At 52.9% G+C, this 14,399-nt stretch overlaps 5 protein-coding genes across 5 annotated transcripts; 2 read left to right on the top strand and 3 right to left on the bottom strand.

The window, feature by feature from the left end:
• Positions 1 to 628: 628 nt before the first annotated feature.
• Positions 629 to 2,925, bottom strand: BKA58DRAFT_57543 (major facilitator superfamily domain-containing protein). The gene is made up of 6 exons (XM_046175559.1): positions 2,684 to 2,925; positions 2,375 to 2,622; positions 2,283 to 2,322; positions 1,860 to 2,230; positions 1,470 to 1,800; positions 629 to 1,404 (listed from the first exon to the last, which is right to left on the bottom strand). Exons 1-6 carry the CDS (start codon positions 2,835 to 2,837, stop codon positions 698 to 700), a joined length of 1,851 nt encoding a protein of 616 aa, XP_046020521.1. The 5' UTR covers positions 2,838 to 2,925; the 3' UTR covers positions 629 to 697.
• A 419-nt stretch (positions 2,926 to 3,344) lies between these two features.
• Positions 3,345 to 4,260, bottom strand: BKA58DRAFT_393974 (Prefoldin subunit-domain-containing protein). Its single transcript, XM_046171147.1, has 4 exons — positions 4,100 to 4,260; positions 3,910 to 4,044; positions 3,791 to 3,858; positions 3,345 to 3,709 (listed from the first exon to the last, which is right to left on the bottom strand). The coding sequence occupies exons 1-4, from the start codon at positions 4,112 to 4,114 to the stop codon at positions 3,517 to 3,519; spliced, it is 411 nt and encodes a 136-aa protein (XP_046020520.1). The 5' UTR covers positions 4,115 to 4,260; the 3' UTR covers positions 3,345 to 3,516.
• BKA58DRAFT_393973 (uncharacterized protein) lies at positions 4,261 to 8,181 on the bottom strand. The gene is made up of 2 exons (XM_046171146.1): positions 5,228 to 8,181; positions 4,261 to 5,179 (listed from the first exon to the last, which is right to left on the bottom strand). Exons 1-2 carry the CDS (start codon positions 7,994 to 7,996, stop codon positions 4,394 to 4,396), a joined length of 3,555 nt encoding a protein of 1,184 aa, XP_046020519.1. The 5' UTR covers positions 7,997 to 8,181; the 3' UTR covers positions 4,261 to 4,393.
• Positions 8,144 to 10,835, top strand: BKA58DRAFT_57482 (CASP C terminal-domain-containing protein). The gene is made up of 4 exons (XM_046175558.1): positions 8,144 to 8,446; positions 8,497 to 8,664; positions 8,716 to 9,560; positions 9,608 to 10,835. The coding sequence occupies exons 1-4, from the start codon at positions 8,320 to 8,322 to the stop codon at positions 10,697 to 10,699; spliced, it is 2,232 nt and encodes a 743-aa protein (XP_046020518.1). The 5' UTR covers positions 8,144 to 8,319; the 3' UTR covers positions 10,700 to 10,835.
• Positions 10,836 to 13,241: 2,406 nt separating this feature from the next.
• On the top strand, positions 13,242 to 14,399 carry BKA58DRAFT_57411 (uncharacterized protein). Its single transcript, XM_046175557.1, has 2 exons — positions 13,242 to 13,631; positions 13,684 to 14,399. The coding sequence occupies exons 1-2, from the start codon at positions 13,445 to 13,447 to the stop codon at positions 14,247 to 14,249; spliced, it is 753 nt and encodes a 250-aa protein (XP_046020517.1). The 5' UTR covers positions 13,242 to 13,444; the 3' UTR covers positions 14,250 to 14,399.

Raw genomic sequence — 14,399 nt, 5'->3', positions numbered from 1 at the left:
AAAAAGCCTTTTGCCATATCTGTATGTTTCCGACCTCAGTGAGTACGTTGACGCACCCAGATGATCGTAGTCAGCAAAGAGCAACAACTTGCATCTATCGATGTAGCTCTGGCTTTCTTTAACAACTTCATCGGTCACAAATACGCATCCGTAGTCCTTGCCATCTTCACCACCATCAATAGTTTCGGCAACGTCATCAGCATGACATTCACTCTTGCCCGCGCGAAACCTTATTGACATCATTCCTACGTTCATCATGGAAATGGTCTCTCAAATCGCCTCTGCCAAATTGGCTCAGTGTCATCGCTGCTCTCATCTATGCGATCGCAGGCGGCTTTCCCTTAGTCACAGTCTGGATACCACCGTTTCAATGCTCAGGCCTCGATGTCCACAACATTATCCCTAGAATTCCTTGGTACGCGACAGGATTGTCTTTGTGGATAATGCTGACATGCTGTATTGTGTACTGGTTCTCTTTTCACTTCTTCCCACCGCGCATTGGGCCTAGGAAAGGCAAAGAATTCGTGGTTGAGAGGGACCCGGTGTTTCGTATGCAGAATGGGGAGAGGGTGCGGTCGCATGAGATTGTACTGCATAGCTGGGTCATCAAGGCTCAGCCTGAGAAGAGGAGGGGGTACATGCTGGATGATCTTTGAGTTTAGCTTTGCATAGATATGCAACAGAGTCTTATCATACCCTACACATCCTCCTTCCCCTTAAACTCATTAGGCTTTACCATAACCCTCTTCTCCCTCAGCCCCTCCCTCTCCTTCTCCTGTTCCTCTTCCTCTTCCCTCTTCTTCCTCCTCAAATACTGACAAAACTGACTCCGATCCCTCATCCTACCACCCCACCTTACGAAAACAAACGGCACAACATATAGCGCCAGACTGAAGAACCCCAACAGACTAGTCGCCCAAGCCACTCCCATGGTCCTATACATCGGCTTCGCCGCAAAAGGCAGCACAGCCCCAAACGAAGACCGCGACAAACTCGCCGCCGCCATGGCACTCGCGGCAAAAACTTCGTACGCATCGACTAAGTAGTTGAGCAAAGCCATGAAGAGACACAGATACCCCATTCCAAACAGTATCCCCGCAAGCGTAGGGACAATCCAATGGATGTCTTCTCTACTCGTCCAGCCCAGCCAGAACGCGCTGATAACGAAAAACGGACCGGCGATACAAGCGAGCGGCAGCCGACGCATCTCTTCATTGCGCGACCAAGGGCGGTTGAGGCGTTGGGCGCGGGCTAAATACCAGTCCCACGACAAGTAGATGCCAGCGGAGATGAGGGCACCGACGCCGATGGGGAGGAAGGCGAGGCCTGTTTCGCCGGCGTTGAAGTGGTAGATTCCGGTGAAAATTATGGGGTAGGATTGGAGGAATATGTAGAATATGGCGTCTTTGGGGGTGGGGTTAGTAAGGAGATGGCTTTGTGCAGGGATGTTGGGGGAAGGGTTGACTCACAAGCGTAGCTTAGATATAAACACGTGAATAGTACGAGAGGTTCGAAGCAGATCATTCGAAGTGGCCGCGTCAGGATGACGGTGATGATGTGGTTCAAATCCGTCTTCTCTAGTTCAAGCGGCGCGATGATATTCTCATCACCTGTTTCCTTGCGTAGTCGTTTTGCTCGCCGCTTTAGGATCGTGGGCCCGTATGTTTCGTCGAAGAAGTAGAAGAGCGGCCATGTTGCTCCGGCAAGTATGACTCCGATCCAAAAGGCCCAGCTCCAGGACACCACGCTGATGAAGCCAGATATTGGGGGTCCAAGGATGGGTCCGAATGTTGTTGCTGCCTGTTATACGTTGATTAGAAAACTGTCCCAGTGGGTGGAAGGTGAGGGGAACTACTCGCCATAAAAATCGCCATACTCCTCCCCCGATACTTAGGATTATGATAGATATCCGCGCATATCCCTCCGACAACACTAATCGCGCAACTCCCACCCACACCCACCAACAACCTAAAGATGACGAGCGCCGCGAAGTTCGGCGAAAGCGCCGAAGCAATGGAGAAGATTGTGAAAAAGGCAAAGGAGATTACCATGGTTCCTTTGCGCCCGTAGGACTCTGAAAGAGGGCCCCAGAGCATAGGACCGCATGCGTAGCCGACAAGGTACATGGATGTAGGGAGAATGAGCGCGTACTCGTTGGTTTGGTTGAAATGGCGGGATATTGGGGCTGTGGCTCCGGCTGCTAAGCTGGACGTCATGGTGCTGTTCATCACTTTGTGTCGTTTAGCTGGGTCGTCAAGGGAGATGGGTTCAGCGTGACTTACCGCTCATGATGGCGACGAAGAGGGCGTAGATCTTCTTCCACTGGAACGCTCGTTAGTCTTGCTTGGACTCGCTCGTATTTTCTCCCACTCACGCGACCCCAGTTGTTAGGATTCTCGGGATCTCCATCTCCAAAGCGGATAACACGTCTCCCACTCGTGTGCTCATCGTGAACACTCGACGTCGGCGACGGCGAATTCGACCTCCCATGTGAACTCAGCGTGGAAGGTGTCCTCGACGCAACTTTCTCGATCGCATCCTCCTTCTCCGTATCATCAGATGTACCAACATCTTTCTCAAGTTCTCTTAGTCGTGCGGCACGCGAGCTTTCCACAGCACCGGCTATGTTGACCCGTTAGTGAACCACAACACCAACATCACGGGAAGACAAAGTCATGCGTACAGCGATTTCTTGAACTCTGCCGGCTCGTCGTACTCCTCTGGCTCTTCGAAGTAAAACTGCGGACAAGAGCGACTGGTGAGGTAATGGCTTCATGTCCCGGCCCTAAGCCTTGTTGTTCTCGGGAATAAGTTCGTTCCAGATCTGCACTCTCCATGCTGAATTGATTAACCGGAGGAATGACGCGCCTTGCTTTTCAGCAATTCGAGGCTCAAAGAGACAAAAAGGATGACTGTGCGAATGCAGTTAGAGAAGGGGAACAGTGATAACAGACTAGAACTTAGGTGGTATACTGCGCGACCCCGCGCACTTGTGGATTAGCCATCCGAGGTGTTTAAGTAGGCGCCACAATTCCCCTGATCAATAATTTTCGTGGCTGCACATCTACCTGGTTTGTCGATCATAGCCGTTACCGCATGCAGAGTAGGCGGGGGCTTAACTTACGAATGCATGACGGGTACCGTTTAGCTGCGTGCGCCCTACGAGGCCCGACGGGAACAAAACGTCGTTGTGCATCGGCAAACTTACCGATGCGCGGCTCTCCAAGTGGAACTCGGTGCATTGCTTGATAATTAACCTGTAACGCGTCACGTTCTTTATCTTCTTTCGTTTTGCGAGGAGAAGATTGTGCCTTTGACTCAGACTACCTGGTCTTCGGTCTGCGCGTTAGTGTAGTCCGACGGTATACATTAGGAATTCATGAACGCCGATTCGGAATTCGACTCGTCTCGGAATGCGATTGCGATTGCGAACTGGAACTTTCATTGCATTTCGATTGCTGTTGCATGCGTGCCCGTCGACGAACCAATGCTGCAAGTCTATAGCATATGCATTGCCTACGTCTCGAGGTTGATGCTGCGTCCAAAGCGGCCATAGAGCGCCTTCTTCAGCTCTCCCATCTCTTCTTGGATACCCTCCAGCTTGGCCTTGAGAGCTTCTACCTCACTGTCAATGGTCTCTGTTGATGAGCCCAGAAGCTCAAGGACCTGCGGTTGGGGTAATGAGACGAAGCAATCCCCGACTTTGTATCTGTTGGTTGCGATTAGCTTGTTGATACTCTGGCCATACCAAGACAAAAAGCCGATTCGTAGCTCATCGCAAAGAACTTACGGTACTTTCTCCTCTTCATCAACCAGTTCGAGTTCGCCTGAGATCTCCTCCAGGTCTTCCTTCTCCTTCTGCGCTGCTGTTAGAGGGAGTGCAAATCGAGGCAGCGGGTTGAATCGTACAATCTTTGCCCTCAGCTCTTCTTCTAGGAGCTCTTCTTTCTGATGCAGAGAACTGAATTTGTTGATCTTCTCTTGATCCTCGCGGCGCACCTCCAGGTCCTCACTTTGGGCTGAGGCCTCTTCGTCTTTGGTGAGCTGCCACTGTTAGCGCCAAATCGGAGAACACGATGCAAAAATTGATGGCACTCACCATACGGCGCTGCATCTTGTTACCGAGTGCTTCTGATTGACGTGTATGTAATGGGATTGAATTGAAGTTGAGTTGGATAAGCAAGAGAAGTGAGAGACGTTGGTGGCTGTGCTCCGGCGTTGCTTGTGCCTCCGGGTGCGAGAATGCCAAGACTATCGCGAAGCAGGCGCGAGCCAGTGTTGAGTAGGCTCTCACGACTTATCGTTCAAAACATCATGCCATCTATTGTGCTAGCCAAATTCGCCATATGATTCAAACCGTTTTACGCCTTCATTACGTGTACGAAATCTAATACTAAGCTACCCTTTCAAATGTAGCGCCTAATTCGTCCCTCTTCTCCACCAATTCGTTGCTTGTCTGGCTGTTTTGAGCGTCGCTCAAAGCTCTCACAATATCGCTCTCGGCTTTGTCCCTCACAAGTTTCCTCAACGCCTGTATCAAAAACCCGCTGAAAACATCAACAGACCACTCATCCGGCACAATAGCCAATACATCCGCAACATCAAGCCACCCCCCAAACCGCTCTAGGAGTTCGCTCGTGCGCTCCACACGCTGGGACAAATCCCCTATCTGCAGGAATTCTCTGAGGAGATGGCCGAACATGCGAGATTGTTCAGCGCGCGTGGGGATCTGGCTGTGCGACACAGGTGGTGCGCCGGGTGTTGCGCGGCGGTGGATCGACGCGTAGCCGTAGAGGCAGTAGCTTATCGCTGTGTTGTAATCACCCAAACCGTGCGTGAGGAGTTTGAGGGCTTCTTCATGACGCTCCTGGCGCCCGTTTAGGATAATCATTTCAGAGACTAGTTCTTGCGAGTAAGGCTGCAGCCGGGAGAGAACGGTGTGCACGTCGTAGGAGGAGGTTTCGCTGAGGAGTTGGAGGAGACGGATGCGGGCGTGCCACCATTCTGCGTCGAGAGCGTTGTCGGTTATGAAGGAGAAGTAGGTTGGTTTGGGGGGTTCGAGGATGCGGTAGGTTTCATAGCTTTGGGACAGGGTGGCGCGGGATGAGGGGGTGCTTTCGAGCTCGGTGATGACGGTTGAGAGGTAGAATGCGATTAGTTCGTTTACGTACTCTGGGTGCTGGGGCTGGTGTTAGTAAAGCGAGTAAGTCTGTGCTGAGGGGCATACCTTTTTCTGGCCAAAGACAAGATACTCTAGGTACTCTTTGACGGCGCCTGGCGCCTTGTCTCTCAGCAAAGCGACTGCTCGAGTAGGATCAAATTTGACTCTGCTCTGATCGTCCGCGAATACCTGCACACCGAGCTTGGGGTTTCGATTTGCTAGCCACGCGCCGTATTCTTCCACCAGAGCCTGATCGCGGATCTTCCGAAGGTAGTCGCGCACCTTATGCTCGCCATCTATAAGTTCGCCTCCCTTGTCTTCCTCGCCTTCCAAGATTCGTTTCCAGGTCGCTAGCACATGTGACGCCTTGACGGAAGCCTTGCAGTTGCCTTGATACAAGCGACTGAGCAAGAAGAGACGCTTGAATTGTTCCAATAACTCAACAGCACGGTCGAAGCACTCCACTTCTTTGTCCACCAGTTCGTAGAGTTCTGCTCGGTGAGCACCAGGGCTGGAAGTACCCTTTGGACTCCCTTGATCTAGCAGTAGGAGGATGTGAAGCAATGCTGCATCAACAGTCTTGAACACGGTTGGGTCATTTGTTACACTTGCCATCCCTTTCCGCTTCTTCCAAAATTGGAGGTACCGCTTTACGAAATGTAACAGATTGTCACCAAAGGGACCATTGACATTCGTTGGCATGGTCGAGAGATCGTTTTGTTGCAAGAAGTGCTCTACCAGCATTGTGATGCCGCCATAGATTTGAATGCCGTCTGAGCCCTGGACGACTTCTTGATTGAGGATTGGCATTAGGCTCAGGACAACCCGAGGATCTATTTCACCTTCGATGAGAGCTTGTTCGGTGATACGCTTCTCATTTTCGAATATGATGATGTTCGTTTTGGTACGTAGAACCACGTCCATGAAGAGCATAAGCGAGGCCTTTTGACGAATATATATGAGACTAAGGTATTCAGACTCGTTGCGCGGCTCTTGTCCACGGATATCGCCTAGGATCGATTCTATGTTTCTTCTGTCAGGCTGGATGCGTGTCGCATCTCCAATGAGTGCATACTGGGCCGCTTCGATCCGTGAATCCAATCGGGTCACCAGCGGGTTTCGTACTGTCCACCATATTTGGTCTCCAGCCCAGACGACAGTCTGTGATTGTAGTTTGGATAGACGCTCCGCAAATTCGCGATCGGCATTTGTTTGTTTCTTCTCAACCTCAGTAGTTCCTCGTACTGTTCCTTCGGATGAAGCAAGCTGCAATTTCCGGACGGTCAGTTTCGCGCCTACTTCCGGAATTACAAGATCGTAAGGCTGCACTACAGTGCGCATACCTATAGGCGTCGAGATATGTGAGCCTTTGGTCTGAACTGGCAGACCAAGTGGGCTGAAGTTGAGCCAGTGTTTGTCAACTTCTCCAGCACTGGGATCCACATCCCATCGCTGAATCTCAACACCGTAGGTCATACTACCTTCCGCCTCTCGATGGACAACAGCCAGCACGTAACCTTCCTCAGAGTTCATGCCCTGACCCACAGAGGCCGAGAAGTCTATGCCCGCGCCATCTACAGCAATGGCGTCAGGATAGCTACTGAATTGTATGCTACCTCTGCACATATCTCCATCGAGGTTTACGAACATGCCGACTCCTTGATCAGAAGGTGTAGTGCCGACTGTCAACAAGAACTCGTTCGGGTTCGGTGATGCGACGTGAGGTCTCAAAGGGATGAAGAGCGGTGGTTGTGGAAGCGGCGGCTCCTCAGGTTGCGGTCTCTCTCCTTCAGCTGGAGCTGGTGGTAGGGGTTTATCGGGTGAGGTTGCGCCGCCTCGGGACTGGCTAGATGCTCTTTCAGGCTGCTCTCCTCCCAAGGCCGCCCGACCAGGCGAGCGTGAGGGAGCTGGTGACATGTCGCGAGAGAGGGATTGTGGCACGTCGAAACCATAGCGTTGCGCCGGAGCCCGTGGGCTTCCTGTTCTTGAAGGACCGCCCAGCCCAAGCACGTTCAAACTCGTACTTCGAGAATGGCCACGGTGCTCCTCGAGAGCTTGTGGATGTTGAGAAGCGGAGGAAACGCTCCTAGAGGGCGCACTTGGCACCGTCGCCAGATGCTCGGCAGCTCCGCCTATGTCACCAGCGTCTGGGTCCAAGGAAGAGATTGGGAACAGGCCTATCTTCTGCTGATGTACAACGTCCAACAGGGCATATGAATGCGCATCAGCAGCGCATGAGAACGTGTCTCGGCGGACAGAGACCAGACAGCCTCCATATTCGATCGCCTTAATTGCTTTCGGAGGAGAGTTCTCGGATATCTGCACCAGTCGCAAGCGCTTCTTAAGGCCGATGACGACTACCACGCCATCCTCAGCAGAACCCTCAATATCCTCGTTCAAGTCGACACCTCCAACCCACAGACATCCTATCGGCTTGAAGGTCGAGTCTGGGCTCAGCTCGGGTAGCGAGTATATGGAGAGGGTGTTGTTGCACAGCACGCAGGCCTTGCTGATCTTGGGGAGCAGGAGGATCTGCTGCACACCAGGCCCATTGCTGTCGTTATGGGGCGGTTCTAGTCGCGAGGCGATGATGGCCGTGGGCTCTTCGGAGGGATCGTCGGTCTCGGGCGGTAGGAGGACGAAGTGGATTATCTCGGCAGCGGAGGTGCCAACATAGAGGTTGCCGTTCCACACTTCTACACATGTGATGCGCACGTCAGTAGATGGGCCATCAGCGGACAGCGGGAGGTTTGCGACGAGCTTGCGGAGGATGTAGGGACCGTCTTGCGGGGGCGGTCGCCGTGTCGCGGGCGGTTGGGAAGGTGCTTCTGCCATTGTTCTCAACCATCACACGCGCCATGGCAGGCTATCGCAGCGAAGTGTAAGAGGCGCGCATGGTGGGTGTTGGACCTGCGCTCGTGGTGCCTGGTGAGCTATCATGGCGGCAGTCCACCAATTAGGGCCGCCCAACGCCGCACCTCCCGCGGTTTCACGGCAAGCTGGGTGCATACGTAACCAACTCCATTCCATGATTCACAACGCGCCGTGAAGGCTTCTCGGGGTAGACTACGGCAAGGGCGCGAGACATCGCAGTACTTTCGGATTTCAATTACACGTCTCTCTCCCTTGCAGACATCGATACAGACTGAAGCGCAACGATGGAGGGCGGAGTAGACATGGATGAGAGAGTCGAGACTCCACCTAATGCCGAGAGGCAGGAGCCCGTCGCAGAGGAAGAACAGGAAGAGGGCAACAAGTTTCAAAAGGCGATCGGCGCATGGAGAAGTGCGAATGTCCACGATGCATCTTACAGGACTAGGCTAACAGTGCGCCAGACATCGACCTCACCACTCTCATTCCGCAGCTCGACACTGTAGCCTCGGATATTGTCGCACACCAAAGAGACACTCTTACGCAGAGAAAGGACCTCGCGCAGAAGACCAAGGACTTTCGGAAACTCGACGATGCAAGCAAGCTCAGCGACATCAAAGGCCTTTTGAAGTGTAAGCCTCTACTTGCGCAGCTGAATGAGCTTTACTAAGCCAGATTCGCAGCATACCAGAACTTCATTGATCTTATATCCAACCAGTCCAAGACGGTACAGGCTGCCTTCTTCCAAGTCTACTCGCCGCTCTCTGAAGCACCCGACCCGTATCCTCTCCTCGAAGCCTCCGTCGACTCGCTTGTGACATCCGAAGAACTTGTGCCAAAACTCACGTCTGAGAACGAGCGCCTACAGAAGACGGTAGCCAAACTTACCACACAACTCGACGATTCAGACAAGAAGTTGGAGGAGGAGCGGACGGCACGAAAAGCCCTCGAGGATAGCCGAGACAGCAAGATCAAGGACGTGGAAGCGTCATGGTCAGCTGTGCTGAACGAGAAGCAGGACAACTGGGAGTCAAAGGAGAAGAGTCTAGAAGAGAAGGTCGAAAACCAGGACCGACTGTTGAAGGAGCTCAAGGCCAGCTATGAAGTCTCACAGCGACTCGGTCAGGGAGAAGCGTCTGAAGAAGAAGGCGGTCGCGGTGCTACTGCGGCGGAGCTTGAGATTGTCAGCTCAGAGCTCGAGCGAACAAGCCACCGATTGGCAGAGATCACAGCACGGAACGAGCAGCTACGCCTCGAGTTGGCCCAGTCTGCATCTGCACCAGCACAACAGGTTGCAGTTGAAGACGATCCTGCCTTCCTGCGATTGCGATCCGAGAACTCGTCACTCCTACGAAAGCTGGAGAATGCGCGCTTCGAAAAGGATTCCGAACGAACACGACTCGAGACAGAAACAAGAAGCTTAGAGCGGGAGATCAAGTCGCTGAGGAGTGAGAAGGAAGCTCTTCGCGAGAAGGTGCAGAAATGGGGCGACTACGAAAATGTGAAGCAGGAGTTGGAAGTGTTGAAGGTAGGCTCCTCGAACGGTGTTGTTGATTCTATGCTAACTTGCGATAGTCAATCGAGTTCGCAACAGGTGACGATGACGACGAAGCCACCGAGATTGCCCTCTCACAAAACAGCACATCCAGCAAAGGCAAAGGCGAAACACTGGAACAGCTCCTGCTTGCTCGCAACAAGAAGCTCAGCAACGAGCTCACAGTCATGCGCGTTTCTCACCAAGACCTGCAGAGCAGGTTAGAAGCTCTACAAGAAGAGCTCTCAAACACAAACATGGACCTAGAAAAGTCACGCCAACTCAACGAGACACTAGAAGCCGATCTAGAGAAAGTCCAACAAGAAGCCACCAATGCCTTCGACCCATCGGGCATGTCCGTCGCAGGAACCTACGTATCGCGCTACCCGCAATCTTCCTTCGGCGGAGGACGAAGAGGCCGCTCATCACCCACCTCCTCCATCATCTCCGGCTTCGACAATTCGTCGCAAGCACCTACACTAGCCTCTCTGCGCGCCGGAGGTGGTGGTGAACCTATGGGCGGCGGATCCGGCATCCTCCCCATGATAACAGCGCAACGCGACCGCTTCAAGAAGCGCAACTCGGAGCTCGAAGCCGAACTGCAAAAGTCGTACCAAACCGTCTCCTCCCTCCGAAGCGAAATAGGCGCCCTACAAAAAGACAACCTAGACCTCTACGAAAAGACAAGATACGTGAGTAGTTACAACGCAGTCAACAGAGGCCCTGCCTCCAGTGCGTCGAGCTACGCTACAAACCCCAATCCTTCGGCCATCAACATCGACTCCGGAGGCACAGGTTCAACAGTCGACACAAAATACCGTTCAGCCTACGAGTCAAACCTCAGTCCCTTTGCGGCTTTCCGGGGCCGCGAGAGCGCACGCGCAATGAAGCGCATGCACCTCTTTGAACGCATGGTTCTGCGCGTTACTAAATTTGTTCTTCAGACTAGGACGAGTCGGAATATCTTTGCGGGATACCTTCTCGCGCTGCATTTTATGGTGTTTTATTTCTTGTTTAGCTTTGAGGCGGGCGCTGGGGCGGCGGTTGTGGCGGGCCCAACTGTGCCTGGTGGACCGGTTCCTGGGCCGGAGGATCCGGGCGTTTGGCATAATGAGGATGAGGGGACTAGTTGAGGGGGGTCAGGGATGGGGTGTATTATTAGGATAGGGATTGGGTTTGTGCGAGGTGCTATCTTGTGGTATACGCCATGGGGGGTTGGAACTGGCGGCATGGATATTACTACATCATTGATCAATAATTTGGGTATCCTTGAATCCTTGATGCATAATACAATGATATCCATGCCGCCAATTCCAATTATCCCATCCATGTATCAACGACAATACTGAGCTTATCATGTACTATAAGTCTTTCATGGATGCCAAACGTATTGACGATCAACGATCATTGTGGGGATTTGGGTCTATCTACATGCACTGGTACCTTTTCATGGAACTGAGATCCCTCTTTCGTCTTCCCATTATTTGTAGCATGATTTACAGTGACAATCTCTCGTGACAGTGAAAGATACCCTGTCGGCCATTCTCCAAACAGTCTGCTGCTAGGCCCCACAAGGAAGGCGGAATGAGTACAGCGTATACACATGACAATCCGCGGCACACCACGATTAGCACACATTCGACATGCCACCCTGGAGCCTACCACATGTCAATACCACTGTCGTATACCCATACTGATATCGCAGCGCATCGGTATCACGACTACCCGGCGGCTGGCAGATGCTACCCGAGCGCAACGAATCATCTCGGAAAGCTGTGTCCATACATGTGAATGGTTTCTTCGTCCTTATCTTGTGACTTGATCAGCCACTGAACATTGGAGTAACAGCAGAAGAGCGAACCACACAACCTTGGAACGCAAAAGTGGCAAACCATTCGCAAGCGCGAAGGACGTGTCGCGGTTATGTATAGCAGGGAGCGTACTGCCCTCAGGCCATCTGAATGGTCATCAGAGAATGGGTATGGCGACACGCCATCCCTTCATCATCCTTCCATCTTGATTCCTTGATCCCTTCTAGGGACAGCAGGACAATCGCTCTCGAGCATCCTCATCCAACGAACGTGATCTGAGGACGGGAAACCGGGAAAACACGCCATGCAAGAGCGGAACGTCAAACAAGATTCCCTGTTAATTCTGCACGACATTGGTATCCCTAGCCAGTAGCCAGCGAGCCAAATACAACGCAGCTAGCCAGCGGGTCGACAGCAGACAGGCCAGGTAGGAAAACCCCATCCCAGAGACCTGTTCAGCGGCCGTTGGCTGCCAATAGCGAAGCGCCGAAACATCGTTCGAGAATCTGGCGCTATATCCCTGTCCAGCTGTCTTCCATACTCTGATTGGCTAGCGCGGGGCAGAACCCTGCGTGTACCGGATGAGGTATATTAGCTGTCATTTCTTTCACCTTCCCGTTGCTGCATGCAGAGTATATTAATAGTCTTTTTTGTGGATGCGAGTGTATTTGCGGTATTTGTACCTTCTACATCTGGTTTGGCGGGTGCGGGAGTGTGCATGTGGGTATTTGCGACAACGGGTAGTGGGACGGTAGCTTGTACTAGCCTTGTAACTTGCCAGCTGATGATTGCGTGCCCAGGTGTAGGACGGGCGGCTCTGCGGGTAGCGGAGGGTAGAAAGAAATGGGAAGGAGGGAAGGGAAGTGGAAGGACTGGGTGTGGAGAGGGCGGTTGCTGTGTCCAACTTGATTGTGGTGGTTCGATTCTTGATTTTGCGCTGCACTGTAGTTGGTAGGTAGTTCTGATCGCGTGCTATTTCCAACTTCGTGGAATTGAGTCTTGCTGGCGCTGGCGAGATGTTTGCTGAGGTTTATTCACCTGTGCAGGAGGAGCGGGCGACATCCGTCTTACCTTCAACACCACCAGGAAGCATCATCAACTATCTATACTCACACCCACAACACAGCCCCAACTCCAAACCTCTCCATCAGCACATCATCAAGGAACCCTCCGTAGATCACAGATCTCCCATCCCCATCTCGCATCAGCACCTTAACCCACTCCCTCATCCCAACCCCCTCCCGTCCAATCCTCAAAATAGCCATCTCGCCAGCCGATCCCCACGGGCGTTTACGCCAACCCCCAAACCCGCCTAGCGGCCGTCCAGTATACCCCCAGGCGCGCTCGGCAGAACAGCGAACCACAACGCACCTACCTGCTGCCCATCTCGTTTCGAACGCTGTGAGCCTATCACACCCCCGCCAGCTATATTTGGGGTCTTTTCCCTCTGCATTAGCGGACAAAGTAGTGGCTGGAAGGGCGAGTGGGACACGGCGGTAACGGTTGCTCGGCTTCGCGCAAAGTAGGTTTCTGTGTGGAGCGGGCACTTAGGCGCTGGCAGAGAAAACTGGTTCGTTTCGTACTGTCGTGTGCGAGTAGCGCGACGGATGTTGTGTATATAGGAACATGGCATACACGGCCTCGTTGACGGTTTCCACATCCACCTCACCAACACAACACAACAACATCTCACCTACCTCTACAAGAGACCCGCTTCCGTCGCGCGCTTTCCTTTGGGGTTTATTTCCTTGAACAGTTATTCTGGACGTTTGTTTCATTTCGCTTGGACCGTTTCTTACACCATCTCACGGATCTCATCGCTTCCGAAGGATCAAGGTCTTACAATAGCCACCTTACCGAGATACACATTCTATTCAAAGACCAACCCCATACCGGCATCTGAAAATACCGGCGGCAAGGCTTACTTGTACATTCTTGGAATTTGTTTCCTGCTATAAACATCGAGGCGGTCGCACTCTATTCGAACATTACACAAGACAATCTCGACTTCGATTCGGCAATCTACATCACCATCCAAGATACTCCAATAAGTCGACAACCTCAAACATGATCTTCACCAACACCCTCAGCCTCGTCTTGGCCCTGGCACCTGCCACCATCTTCGCCGCTCCTAGCCAGACTGTCGACTCGATAGCAGCTTTGATCCCGAGGCGAGACATCCCTGCGGTTGTCTACAAGGAGTTGTTGAAGACAGACTCACTATGTGATCTATCCAACGTTGCCCTCCCTGCTGGTATGTTCCCTCCCAACCCCCCACAAGAACAACATCAACTAACCCTCCCCAGCACCCACCCCCCTCGCTGCCCCAGCCAAAGGCACCTCCCTCCGGCACATCGCCATCGGCCGCGGCACCCAAAACTACACGTGCGCCTCGTCCTCCGCCTCGGACATCCCTAAAGCCACCGGTGCCATCGCCACGCTCTTCAACGCCACTTGCGACGCCGCCCGCCTCAACGTGAACATCCTCGGCCAAGTCACCGACCTCGCACTCAACTATGCGATCCCCAAGTCCGCGGAGGCAGACCAGCGTCTCTCAGGCCACCACCAGTTCACCGCCGCGGGCGTCCCTCTCTTTATGCTCGAGACTGATAAGAACAACTTCGGTCGTGTGGAGTGCGCGGTCAATGCTAAGAGCGCTGCGCCTGAGACTGCGAACAAGGGATCTAACGGTCTTGGTAGTGTCCCGTGGTTGAAGTTGAACGCTACAGTTACGGCTGAGGGCGCGGCACCTTGGGCGTACAACGAGGTTTACCGGATACACACTGCTGGTGGTATGGCGCCTAAGGACTGCGGTGGTATTGAGGGCAGTTTTACTGTTGAGTACAGCGCGCAGTACTGGTTTTACGCTTAAGTCATGGCGGCTTAGCTGTTGTTTGTTGATCTTTTCTTCCGTTTTTCTTTTCCTTCTCCTTGTATAAAGCATTTTCATCGGCGTTGGGGGCACGGGATGGGGGAGTACCGGTTCAGCGTTCCGGCAGAGCATAGTAAGCCTATCTGGATA

Source organism: Alternaria rosae (genome assembly GCF_020736505.1).
Source record: "Alternaria rosae strain MPI-PUGE-AT-0040 chromosome Unknown BKA58scaffold_12, whole genome shotgun sequence".
Classification (NCBI taxonomy): Eukaryota; Fungi; Ascomycota; class Dothideomycetes; order Pleosporales; family Pleosporaceae; genus Alternaria; species Alternaria rosae.
The sequence above is the reverse complement of the archived record's forward strand: the minus strand, read 5'-3'. Positions and strand labels throughout refer to the sequence as shown.

Coding starts and splice junctions, on each gene's coding strand:
- BKA58DRAFT_393973 (XM_046171146.1), bottom strand. CDS start 7,996: ATGGCAGAAGCACCTTCCCAACCGCCCGCGACACGGCGACCGCCCCCG. Junction 5,180..5,227: donor TTGTCTTTGGCCAGAAAAAG/GTATGCCCCTCA, acceptor CACCAGCCCCAG/CACCCAGAGTACGTAAACGA.
- BKA58DRAFT_393974 (XM_046171147.1), bottom strand. Junction 3,859..3,909: donor AAGAGCTGAGGGCAAAGATT/GTACGATTCAAC, acceptor ACAGCAGCGCAG/AAGGAGAAGGAAGACCTGGA. Junction 3,710..3,790: donor GATGAAGAGGAGAAAGTACC/GTAAGTTCTTTG, acceptor CGCAACCAACAG/ATACAAAGTCGGGGATTGCT.
- BKA58DRAFT_57482 (XM_046175558.1), top strand. CDS start 8,320: ATGGAGGGCGGAGTAGACATGGATGAGAGAGTCGAGACTCCACCTAAT. Junction 8,447..8,496: donor GGCGATCGGCGCATGGAGAA/GTGCGAATGTCC, acceptor ACAGTGCGCCAG/ACATCGACCTCACCACTCTC. Junction 9,561..9,607: donor AGGAGTTGGAAGTGTTGAAG/GTAGGCTCCTCG, acceptor AACTTGCGATAG/TCAATCGAGTTCGCAACAGG.
- BKA58DRAFT_57543 (XM_046175559.1), bottom strand. CDS start 2,837: ATGGAGAGTGCAGATCTGGAACGAACTTATTCCCGAGAACAACAAGGC. Junction 1,801..1,859: donor GGAGTATGGCGATTTTTATG/GCGAGTAGTTCC, acceptor AACGTATAACAG/GCAGCAACAACATTCGGACC. Junction 1,405..1,469: donor TTTATATCTAAGCTACGCTT/GTGAGTCAACCC, acceptor CCACCCCCAAAG/ACGCCATATTCTACATATTC.
- BKA58DRAFT_57411 (XM_046175557.1), top strand. CDS start 13,445: ATGATCTTCACCAACACCCTCAGCCTCGTCTTGGCCCTGGCACCTGCC. Junction 13,632..13,683: donor CAACGTTGCCCTCCCTGCTG/GTATGTTCCCTC, acceptor AACCCTCCCCAG/CACCCACCCCCCTCGCTGCC.